The sequence below is a fragment of the Tupaia chinensis genome, unplaced genomic scaffold (genome assembly GCF_000334495.1).
Source record: "Tupaia chinensis unplaced genomic scaffold, TupChi_1.0 Scaffold143775_1, whole genome shotgun sequence".
Lineage (NCBI taxonomy): Eukaryota > Metazoa > Chordata > Mammalia > Scandentia > Tupaiidae > Tupaia > Tupaia belangeri.
Genome location: NW_006203624.1, coordinates 216336 through 229112, shown reverse-complemented (window position 1 = coordinate 229112; position 12777 = coordinate 216336). Strand labels below are relative to the sequence as shown.

Genomic DNA, 12777 nt, shown 5'->3' with positions numbered 1-12777 from the left:
TTTTCGGAAGACTGGTTGCCTCTCGCGTGGAGGACCAGGCGCTGTTTTGGGAGGTGCAGTGGATTACCAGGATTTGGGTACCCATAGCATACACCATCCCTTGCGCTTCCTGCCGTCTGTTGGTGCCTAGACCCTTCAGCTTGCCACCTATGATTCCAGGATTTAATGCCAAACGGGGGGAAGTATCTACAGTGCCAGCCCTGGGTCCCAGCGCATCCGGGAACATTGGTGGTGGGCGGTCGGGGTGGGCGTGAGTGGGCTATGAACTCCCAGTCCGCCCAATCTGCAGGTCGTCCCCTCAGGGTTTTCCTCCTGAGTCTAGGTGGTGTGACTTCACCGCAGATAAGACACCGATGCCTGCTCAGTGGCAATCTCCTTGCGCAGCCTGGACAGCCCCAGGCCAGCTCTCACCCGGCCCTTGTCTCAAGCCCCGCCCACCGCCGCGAAGGCCCCGCCCACAGCCCCGCCTTCTCTTTTTCCCGTCCCAGGACGCGTTGCGCGGCCCGGGCCGGAAGTCAGCGAGTTCCCGGGTGTGTGTCTCGGTCTGTCTCTGTCCCGCGGCGGCGCGCGGCCCCGGATAAGCGCTGGGGATTCCCGTCTGAGGCGTCTCACTGTCACTGCCATCACCCCACGGAGCCATTTCTAGAGGGGAGTAGACCCGGCCCTTCGCCGGGCAGAGAAGATGTTGCCCCTGTCCATCAAGGACGATGAATACAAACCACCCAAGTTCAATCTGTTCGGCAAGATCTCGGGCTGGTTTAGGTGCGGGTTGCTGTTTGCGGGAGGGGTTGTCAGGCAGAAGGGAAGAAGGCCCAGAGCTAAGGATCTCCCCAGGTCCGGGGAAGGACCATCAGGGATTGGACTCCCCCTTTAGCTCTTGCTGTGAGGGAAGGAGGATGTGAACTGGGAGGATCTTGACAGGGGGCCCAGCCTCGGGGTCCCGCCATCCCCTGACTCTCCCGGCTCTTGCCCACTTGTGTCTTGCCTAGGTCTATCCTGTCGGACAAGACGTCGCGGAACCTGTTTTTCTTCCTGTGCCTGAACCTATCTTTCGCTTTTGTGGAACTGCTGTACGGCATCTGGAGCAACTGGTAACTAAAGGGGAAAATGGTTGGGGCGGAAGCAGAGGGTGGGGGAGACGAAGCACTGTTTGCCTAGTGCCACGTAGCTCCTCACCTGGAGATTCAGGTCTTACCCTTGCCAGTGCCTCTGCTGCTGTGTCGTTTGCTCATACCCTCAACTAGTCCCGCAGGGCTGCATTTGTCAAGAACTGCGGCCTGTCGCTTGCAGTCCTCCTGTCCTCTACCCCTTCCCCCCAATACCTTCAGACTGATGAGTCCCAGCCTCGTTTTGGCAGATAGAAAGAATCTTCCCTTTCTCCCTTTACATGCCTCAGCTTTTCCCACTTTTCTGGAATTGGGAGAAACCTGTTCCCAGCCCTTCTGTGGGGGAGTGGCATTTGGATTTCACCCATTGAGATTTTCATAGGGAATGTCTGAGATGTTCTAAGTGTTGGAATAGGGAAGAGGTTTATAATGGGTTATCTGGAGAAATATATGTCATTCATTCTTTTTTCTAATACAAAAACTGTCTCATGTTTTCCTCTAGTCTTGAATGCAGTAAAAAGTCTCCTATGTGTTCTAAAAGCTTTTATCTTTTGAGTTGATGGTTTTGAGTTTCACCTTTGGGATTTTTTTGAAATTGCTTTGGGAAGAAGAAACTGCAGTGTAATTTATGAAACTAAGTTACTTTTATTTTTGTCTTTTGAAATTGGTCTTTAATATCGGTATACTTCTAAGTGTACTAATGACTTCCTTAGATCACATACCCATTTTAGAATCTAATGAAATCCAGCACTCAAAATTTTAAATAAAGCTTCAGGGTGTTCCTGGGTTTTTTGAAATAGACCTTGAAACCCAGATTAAGAAGTATGGCACCTGGGGCCACTAGGTGGTGTGGTGGTTAAGACAGCTGGATCCCACATGGTTGAATGGGTTTGAGTCCTGGACCCAGTGGCTTGAAAATCATGACCAGCCCAGGATTGCATGTGGAAAAGCCCTAGAAGAGAATGGAGGTGAAGGGATTGTGGGATTGCAGCCTGACCATCCTCTTCTGGTAGTGATTTCTCACTTTCCCTCTGGTTCAGTTTTTTCTTTCCCAGCACATGTGCCCTGTGGCAAAAACCTAAAAAAAAAAAAAAAGAAAAAAAAAAACTATGCCATTTATGCTTTATTCTCTACTGATTAAGTAGGATATCTCCTTTAAGATCCACTTTCAGGGAGAATTGCTATCCTTAATCCTTTTCTCTGTTGAGCGTGATATTAGTTAATATCACCATGCTTTGTGATATGTATACTTTTATATGAAAAAATGAGGTTCTTTTCAATTTTATTGTCAATTTAGTTTCATTAGAAATATTCAATAGTGAGCAGATTATCATGGTTATTGGTTCAGTCACTACTTGAGTGTAAAAGGCATGTTGACTCTGTGAAATCTTAATATGTCTAATAACTCTTTTAAATCTTCTGGGAATCAAATCTGAAATATAACACATCATAAATTAACCTTTTTAGTCCCGTAATATTAACACCCTTCAATGTATTGTTGATGTTAAAACTGTTATAGTCCTAATTTGTATGTGAGCAATTATTCTTTACCATAAATACACAATATTTATAATATATTACATTTTCCTCAACCAAAATACTGTAAGTTTTGCTTATGTGGTGATTGTATCAAGATTGTATTGTGGTTTATGTATGCACATTTCGTTATTATAACTTTGTATTGTAATACATTACATTTCTCTCTGGCCTTTATTTCATAAATCACCCTATGAAATATCTTGTTCAAGGGATTTATATTTGAAGCATTTAAAAATCTCACTCTTATGGAAAATTAGGTATATAGTAACTTGATTTGTAGAAATGTATTGAGTAAATTACAAAAACTATTGTTTTCTAAAACCACTTGTCTGTATGCATCAGTGCCTAATGAAAACATCAGTGACAGGTGACTTGTTCTGCCTTTAGGTGACTTGTTCTATACTCTTCCAGTTTGCTCTTTCATTGTGATATTATGTCCTTTATCTTTGAACGCTAGCTGTAGTGTCTGTCCTACCTCGATCATTTAGCAGGTATTCATCTTCTCATGCCCCTGTGTATTCACCTCCATATGCACAATGATTTATTCTCTAGTATTAATTTTTATCAGTGGATGTAGAGTACAAATTTATTTCCATTGATAATTTGGGCAGATATACATATTATCTCTGTCTTTTTTATAATCTGGCTTTCTGTATTTAGACACCAGAAATTTTTCTTCTCTTTGTTGACTGATCAGTGTTTCTTTATATGATTTGATTATCTCTGTTCCTATAGGTTCAATTAACTTAAGTTTCTTGAGCGTATTTCTCACCAAAACGCATTTTGTTTGTCATAGTCATTTCTATGTTCAATTTCTTTTGTTTTTTAATTTTGTCAATGGGTATGTGCTTTTGCCAGTGAGAGATGAAGAGAAAGAAATGAGAAAGCACCCTTCATGAGGAGTGGTCATGCTTTGTAGAGAGCTGCCAATCTGAAAACATGTGATTAAACCATGCTGCCTGTAGACATATGCAGATATGTGCTTCCGTAAGCTACTCTAACAGGGCTATTAAAAAGCATCTACATACAAAAGCAATATCTGCCTATTGTCAATGGTTGTCTTCTTGTTAATACCCAATACCTCAATAGTGCCCAGTATCAAACTAAAAAAAGTTGCATGCATTTATCAAATTGTCCCCCAAAAAGATCAGAGAAATTATATGGCGCCAGTTATTTTCACATCTTCAGATGATTTTCATCCAAAAGCAACTGACTTTGCATTCTAATTTCTCCCCCCTTATTCTCTTTGCATTCTATTTCCTTCTTCTGCATTTTCTTTTACATCCCATTTTCCCCTTCCCCCATTTTCTGCTCTATGAAAAAATAAACCTAAGACTAATTCTAGTCACAGCTTCTCCATCAAAAAAAACTATGCCCACCCAATCCTCACTTTTCTATACTTATATGTTTTTATATCTTTATTATTACATCTATTTCTACAGCCTTCCCCGCTCAGAAAAAAACGTATTCATGCCAAACTAGTCCCAACAATGCTTCAATCTCTTCTTGGAATCTTGGGTGCACACATAAAACTGGCATGTTCCTCCAGCCACTAGGTTTGGGACTCAAACCATGCACTTGGCATGTGGGATCCAGCTGCCTTACCCACCACATCACCAGCTAGCTCTACTATTGAAAATTTAATCTCAGAGTAATATAGTATAAGGATGTGTTTGTTTTTGGTACCATCTAGCATTCAATTTGTTTTCAAATTGTAGAGAAATCTCAAAATAATCATTGCTTAAACAAGATAAGAGTTAGTGGCTTTTAAATCACACTGGATACATGTGTGTGCATACCTCAAGTCTCAAGAGGAGAATGGAGTAGAAGGGTTTGTGATGTGCCATCTCCTCTTGGGTAATTTTTCACTTTCTCTTTCTGTCTCTCTCCAGTGAGCATGCTCACCCTGTGGCACAAACAAATAAAAACGTACATCTAAGTATTCCATTTTACTGAGAATTAATTTTTTTAATGTAAGAGATCGTATAATGAAATGTAGAAAAGTGAATTATTTTACTGCAGCTTATGAAGTTTACTGATTTTTACTAATGATAGGAACCTAAGGATTTTCTAATTTGATAATATATTGATAATTAAGATCTTTCCCTTTTCCATCTCATGGGAACAAATTACTAAGGGGTCTCTGATGTATAATGATCTCTTATCTTCAACTTTGAATTGATGTTTAACAACCAGTATAGTATACAGTTATATTGTAATAGTTACCAATGAATTTTTTGGTTTTTAATTTTATTAGTTTGCTATAGAGTGTGTGTGCTGTAAAAGAGAGAGGGAACATGAGAAATCACCTTCTAGGGGAATTGCCATGTCATAGTCCCTTCTCCTCCATTCTCCCCTCTATAGTCCCTTCTCCACTTTCCTCTCAGGATTTTGGGCACACATGCACATGGCACAGCATGGTTTTCATGATGCGAGGTCCTAGACTCCATCTGTGCAGTTGGCCTTATGGTATCTAGTAGCCCCAACTTTCATGCCATCTGCTGATCCCCAATAGACCTTTTAAAAAAACTTACTATCATGGAAAATTTCAAACATATATAAAAGCTGAGAGCATAACGAACCTATTGTACCCATCACCCAACTTTACTATTAGATTGTCGGAAAAATCATGATACATTTTTCTATGCAAAAATGCATTATGACTTTTCTGATGGCCTAATATTTACAAAAACATGGCATATTTTATTCTACCATAGGGCAGGTGCCACCACGCCTGGCATATTTTATTCTGTTACCCCTGTTCCACCATTGGATTGTTTTAAAGAAGAGGCAAAATATAATTTTTCCCGTAACTACTTTATAAGAGGCTACCCTTTCAACATTACCCCAAACCGTTATGATCTATAAGAATGATTAGTTAATATCCAATGCGTAGTTGGTATTCAGATGTGTCTCATAAATTCTTTTTATGTTTGGTTTTACAGATCAGAGTCCAAACAAGGTTCGTACATGATGTTTGGTTCTTATGTCTTAAGTATTAATTAATTTATTGGTGCTCTTTCTCCCATTCTTTGTTTTCACCTCCAATAGGCCTTGAATAAAATCCTTTTCAAAAGTCTTTTGCCATATGATCTGTTCATATTTATTCTATTTCATTTCAATGTTCAGGTTTCTCTTTTGTAATTTAAGATGTTTTTCTTGTTAATATTTCTAGAAAGTCATTTTTTTACAGTTAATAATACATTTTGGTTGAGCCTCGGTGGCACAGAGCATATAGCATATAGCATATGCTCGTTCATAGCATATTGGACTCTAGTACTGGAAGCCACATGCCAACTGTGGGTTTTGATTCCCAGGTGAGCCTGAGAACACATTGAATGTGTGCACAGGTGCACAAGATCCTGAGAATTCAAAGGGCTAGGGAAATGGATTATGGAGTGACAAGACCCTTTAGAGGGTTTTCTCTCTCTCTACTCCTTTCTCTCATCCTGTCTCTTTCTTGTGTGTGCATGTATGTATCAAAAAAAAAAAAAAAGTTTAAGGAAAATATTAGTGTTTAAAGGGAGCCTCAAACAAGTATGTTAATTCTAGCAATTACTTTTCCTCTATCATGATTTATCAAAGTTAAATTTTATATGTAAATCATATAACTTTAGATATTTATTGTGCTACTTTTTTTGGGGGAAATTTATGCCGTATAATTTAAATGTTAATTCATAATCAGAAACACTATGCAATTGACATTCTTCAATGAGTGATATTTTTATATATGATAAGCAGAGGACTAGAAGTAGACTGGAGGGACCAGCAGGTGGTGTAGTGGTTAAGGCACTGGACTCCCACATGGCTGACCACAGTTCAAAGTACTAGACCTGGTGGCTTGCTTTCTCACTCTCTCTGCCTCTTTCTGATGAGTGCATGTGCCCTGCACCAAATTAAAATAATAATAATTATGGGGACCAGCAGTTAGCGTAATGGCTATGTTGCTGGACTCCCACGTAGTCGACCAAGGTTCGAGTCCCGGACCCAGTGACTTAAACTCACTCCGGGCGCGTGTGCATGCATGCCCAGGATCCTGAGAAGAGAATGGAGGAGAAGGGATTGCGGCATGGCCATCCCCCCTGGGGGGGGATTTCTCACTTTCTGTTTCTCTGTCTCTCTCTGTCTGGCGAGCTCACGTGTCCTATAGCAAAAACATCTCCAAAATAATAATAATTATTATGATAAATAAAATTAAAATAAATAATGAAAAAAAATAAAGTAGACTGGTTTTCAAATGAGTTTGTCTATGTGTTTGGAACTAAGTAATTTTCAAGTTTGATACTAGTTTTAATGGAAAGATCAGGAGAACATGATGTTCTTCAATCTCAGAAGAGGGAAGTTTTTCAGATAGAATCATATTTTATTTAATATTAAAAATAAAATAATATTTTAATAAAATTAAGTTTACTTGGACCAGTCAGTGGTATGTAGTTAAGGCAGCTAGATCCCACATAGCTGACAGTGTGGTTCGAGTCCTAGACCCGGTGGGGAAAACAGTCCAGGTGCATTTGTGTGTCTTTTCAAAATCTGAAAAGGAGTGAGAAACAGGAAAAGTCTTTTCAAAATCTGAAAAGGAGTGAGAAAAACGTGAAATATTGTGGCATGATTTATCCCCAACGGCAGCACTTTTTTTGCTTTCTCTCTCTGTTTCTCTCTGGAAAGTGCATGTGCTCTCTGGCAAATTTTTAAATAAATTAAGTTTACTTAAATTTTTGATGAATATTAAGAGTGCCATGCTATATCTAAACTTCTAGAAGGAAACTTGGTTGCTAAAATATACAAAAGGGATTTACCTTTTTCCCCCTTTTTAGGCAATGTTTGATATCCAGTGGTTGTATATAAAATAAACTTGTAGTAAAAATAATAATAGTGCACATTAGTTTGCTAAGGTTGCTATAACAAAGTACACAAACTGGATGACTTAAACAACAGAAATTTATAGTCTCTCAGTTCTAGAGGCTATAAATCTGAGATCAAGGTATCATCAAGGTTAGTTCCTTCTGAGGACTCTGAGGAATAATCTATTCCATGCTTTCCCCAAGATTTAGATGGTTTGCTGGCTGGCTTTGACATTCATTGGCTTGGAGAGGCATCACACAGTGTCTGGCTTATCTTTGTGTTGGTCTCCTGTTTGTATCTTCCTCCAAATTTCTCCTTTTTATAAGGACATTAATTCTGTTGTTTAAGACCTTAACCTAATCTTAACCAATATTTGCAATGAATCTATTTCTAAGTTGAATTAATTAAATGAATATTTTGAGGTACTGGAAGTTAGGACATAAGAGTTTTGTAATGAAGGGGGTCATTCAACCCATGACAATGATTTTCTAAGTATATGTGTAGATTAATTTAAAAAGTATTTATTATTTTATTTTTAAAAAATAATTAATTTTGTTATTATTATTATTTAAATTTGACCAGAGAGAGATAGAGGGAGAAAGAGGGAAAGTGAGAAAGCAAGCTGCTAGGTCCAGGACTCCAACTGCAGTTGGCCATGTGGGAGTCCAGCACTTTAACCTCCACGTCACCTGGAAGCCCCAAAGCAGTAAGTATTTATATTTATTTAAATGAATACACTGCCTTCTAAAACTGATTTACAGTCATTTATACTAATAGTTTTATATATAATAAAATTTACCTTAACAATAAAAATAATAAGCTCAGTTGTGGTGATGTACACTAAGACACTGTATACTGCAGTTTGAGACACATGGGAGGCCGGGGTTCTGTTCCTGGTCCAATCTGAAGGTGAGGCACAGTGGCAAGCACCTGTAATCTCAGTTTCTTGGAAGACTGAGGAAGAAAGATCACAAGCTCAAAACATAGTGAGACCCTGTCAAAAAGAGAGCTGGCTGGGGTGCCGTGTATTTCCAGCTGGAAGGCTGACACAAGAGAAACATGACATATAAGACCCAGTCTTAGTAATAAGGAAGGAAAGAAGAAAAAAGAAAGGAAGGAAAGGAAAAAGAAAAACATTAAAACCATACTCAGGGAAGGTGAAATAAACCCATTCAATATGTAAACTAATGCATTTACTGAAATTGACTTTAGGTTCAGTTAAAAATTCCATAAAATCCCCACAACTATACTGCCTTATCAGAATAGAAAATAGCAGGGGGTAGAAAACAAAATCATACATAATCTTTTTCTCTAAGAGATTTTTGCTGTAGATCATGTTCACTCGCTGGAGAGAGAGAGACAGAGACATTGAGAGGGAAATTGAGAAACCTCCTTACTCCCCAGTAGGGATTACCATGCTACAATCCCTTCTTTTCCATTCTTCTCCTGGGATCTTGGGTTCACACACACACACACACACACACACACACACACACACATACACACACGCCCAGTGTAATTTTCAAGCCACCAGGTCCGGGACTCAGAGAGTGGTTGGACATGTGGGCATTTTGTGACATAATTGCTACGCCATCTACTGGCCCTCATAGATAATATCTTTTTTTAAAAAATAATTTTTTTTCTTAGAATCATTTTATTTATTTATTTTAATTTGACTAGAGAGGGACAGAGCAAGAGTGGGAAAGTAAGAAAGCAGTGAGAAAGCTTCCAGGTTCAAGACTTGAACCGCAGTCAGCCATGTGGGAGTTCAGCGCCCTTAACCACCACGCTGTCTGCTAGCCCCAGACTTATTTAATTTTATTTATTATTACTATTATTTTAATTTGACCAGAGAGACACAGACAGAGATGGAAAGTGAGAAAGTAACCACCAGTTCCCAGACTCAACGCGGTTGGCCATGTTGGGGTACAGCATCTTAACCACTGGGCTACCTGTCATCCCCGATAATACCTTTATTAGTGGTTTTATAACACAGTACAGAGAAATTTTTCAATGGATCTTTCATATTTCAAAATAAAATAAATAAAGCCAAATCGCTATTTGTAGTATTACACAGCTTATTTGGTATAAGTATGTAGGTTTTTGATTATGTAATTATTTGAGAACAAGTTTTATTTGTTTTTTTGTCATATTATTTTTTTAAGGTTTTTGCCATAGAGCCTATATGCTCACAGGAGAGACAGAGACAAACAGAAAGTGATAAATTAATGCCCCCCCTGCCCCCCACCAGATGGAATGGCCATGCCCAATCCCTTCCCCACTCTCCTCCCTGGGTTTTGGCCATGCACGTACACATGCCTGGTGTGTTGCAACTTGCCGGGTCTGGGACTTGAACTGTTGTCAAACATGTGGGAGCTGACACCTTAACTACAACACCACCTGCTGGTCCTTAAGGACAATTTTTAAGACATCAAATCTGAGAGAATTGCATGAATAACATGAGCCTTACCTTGACCTCACATGTCAATTTTCTCATTCCAGTTTTTCATTTATTCACTCATTCTTACTCTGCTTTGAGTTAACTAATAGGTGAGATAGTTAAAGTGATTTTCATGTAGACTTTCTCAAGTATCTCTTTGAAATATACACAGTTCATGGTAACCTTTTTTAAGTATTTGCCATAGGGTGCATGCACTTGCCAGAGACAGAGAGAGACAGAGAAGAGGGAAAGATAAGTCACTCACTAGGGTGTATGGCCATGCCACAATACCTTCTCCACTCTCCTCCCGGGATTTTGGGCATGCACGCATATATGCCTGGTGTGATTTTTTTAAGTTACTGGATCTGGGACTTGAATTGTGGTCAGCCATGTGGGAATCCAGCATCTTAACATTATACCATGCCACCTGCTGACCCTGGTGAATGATAAGATTTAAGACATTTTTCAAAATACTTTGTAATGATTTACGAGAGATTGTTGTGCATTTTCTTCCAAGTGAATAACGTGTTTTAGCTTCAGTTTCTAATTCTGTAATTGTAACCCTTACAGTTGATAAAAGCTCTAGTATTTAGCCAGATATTAAGGGATATGGGTCACACTTGGGAACTCTAGACATTCTAAGATATAACAATACCTAGTCTGTTCTATTGGTAATAACAGAAAAATACCCAAGCCTGGGTAATTTAAGAGACTAGAGATTAATTCAGCTCATGATTTGAAGGTCTAAGGTCTAGGGGGTCACATCTGGTAAGGGTTTTCTGCTTGCAGCACAACATGAAGAAGGGCAGGAGACTGTGTATCTGTTTCTATGAGTCTTTGTCATATTCTCTCTCCTTATAAACCCACCAGGAATCAGTCACCAGGGACCATAATCACGACTGTAATCCTAATCTTTCAAAGGCCCCACCTGTCAGCAATGTTTCTAGCTTTTTGGTCCCATCACAATGAAACCTGAACACATGAACTTTGAAGGCCACATTCCAGTAATAGCAGATGCAATTATATAAATGATTAGAATAGTAATTTATTATTAATAGGAATATTTATGTGGCTGTAATGTGTCAAGCACTGTGATCAATATTGCATATATATTGACTCAATATAACTTACGACTCTTTTATGCTGCTACCTTGTTTAAGTAATGGCTAAAGTGAGGAGCAAAGAAGTTAAGCAGTTTGATGGTCACAGAACTAGTAAATGTAGAGCTGGTAGTTGAAACCAGGTACTCTACTTGGGAAACGTGTTTAAAGACTGAGTTGATGAGGGACCAGCAGTTGGCGTAATGGGTATGTGGCTAGACTCCCACGTAGTTGACCGTGGTTCAAGTTCTGGACCCGGTGGCTTAAACTTATGCTGGGTGCCTGTGCGTGCGTGCCTGAGATCCTGAGAGGAGAATGGAGGAGAAGGGATTGCGGCGTGGCCATCCCCCTGGGAGGTGATTTCTCGTTTTATGTCTCTCTGTCTCTCTCTGTTTTTCTGGCGAGCACATGCGCCCTATAGCTAACCCCCCCACACACACACAAAGAAAAAAGACTGAGTTGATGATATATGTATGATTGTTTTTATATTTTCATTGACCTCTTGTCTTAGTTCACTGTTGTATTGCTAACAGAAATACCAAAGACTGGATGATTTATAAAGAATAGAGATTTAGGGCCAGCCAGGTGGCTTGGTGGCTAGGGTTCTGGATCCCACATCACCAACTGTTGTGATTCAGATCCCAGACCAGGTGACTTGAAGTACACACTTAATGTATGTGTACAGGTGCCCAAAATTCCAAGAAGAGAGTGAAAGAGAGAGAATTGTATTGTGGTCATCTCCCTGAGGGGTGCTTTCTCACTTTCCTTCTGTCTCTGTCAAGTGTATGCAAAACTAACAGTATAAATTAAAGAAGTTAAAAAAATAGTGGTTGGTTTGACTAACAATTCTGGCGCCGGGAAAGTCCTAAGCAGTGGGACTGGCATAGGGCCAGCATTGGACCATGCTGTGTCACATTACTGACAGAAGTATAAAGGTTAGCAGATAATGTGTAAAAAGATAATTAGGGACAGTTGTGTTTCTTTTGTAACAACATGCTTTTATGGGAACTAACCCCTTTTTGTTAGGGCTAGGACTTACTCCATTTTATGAGATAACATTAATCCATTCATCAGGGTCATGCCTCTATGATCCAAACTGCCTGCTAGGCCTCACCACCACCCAGTGTCATTACACTAGGGACCAAATTGCAAAACATGAGCTTGGAGGACACCATTGCCTAAATGATAGCACCTTTTTTGTTTTTTATTCCTAGCATTTCCATTTGATCTTTCATATTTCCAGTTTTTCTAGTGAAACTCCCTATGATTTATGTATTTTGCCCATCTTTTCCATAGATCTTTTGGCATATTAGTCAGAGTTAAGATAGTTCCAATATCTGGACTATTATCTTGGTCTGGTTCTATTGATTGTTTTCTTCACAGTGAGGTCTTATTATTTGTGTGTGTGTGTGTGTGTGTGCGCGCGCACGCGTGCAATTTTTGATGAAATTTTTGATCAAATGGAATTTTTGATCAAATGCTGAATGTTGTGAGTAAAGAGCAGTAGATATTGAAGTAATATTATTTATGACTGGAAATAGGCCTAATGTATCAGCCATTAGTTGGTCAGACCTTGCATTGTTTTTTAGTAGTCTCTGTGTACATATGCCACAGATGTTCTTTCTTTATTCTCTTGCCCCTCCCCAAGCTACAGACTGTTATTGTTTGTTATTCAGAGCTAGGTTTGTGAAGAGGACAAAGAGGTATTTGTTAACTTGACCCAGCTTCAGTCTTAGGAAGACTCCATAAG

The 12777-nt window shown here is 39.5% G+C and overlaps 1 protein-coding gene across 1 annotated transcript in view; it reads left to right on the top strand.

The window, feature by feature from the left end:
- The first annotated feature begins 510 nt into the window (after positions 1 to 510).
- SLC30A7 (solute carrier family 30 member 7) overlaps positions 511 to 12777 on the top strand; it is an 88346-nt gene continuing 76079 nt past the window's right edge. The window contains exons 1-2 of the mRNA XM_006164973.3: positions 511 to 762; positions 990 to 1091. Of these exons, the coding sequence (XP_006165035.1) occupies positions 683 to 762; positions 990 to 1091 (182 nt within the window). The 5' untranslated portion in view covers positions 511 to 682. The remainder of the gene's footprint in view (positions 763 to 989; positions 1092 to 12777) is intronic.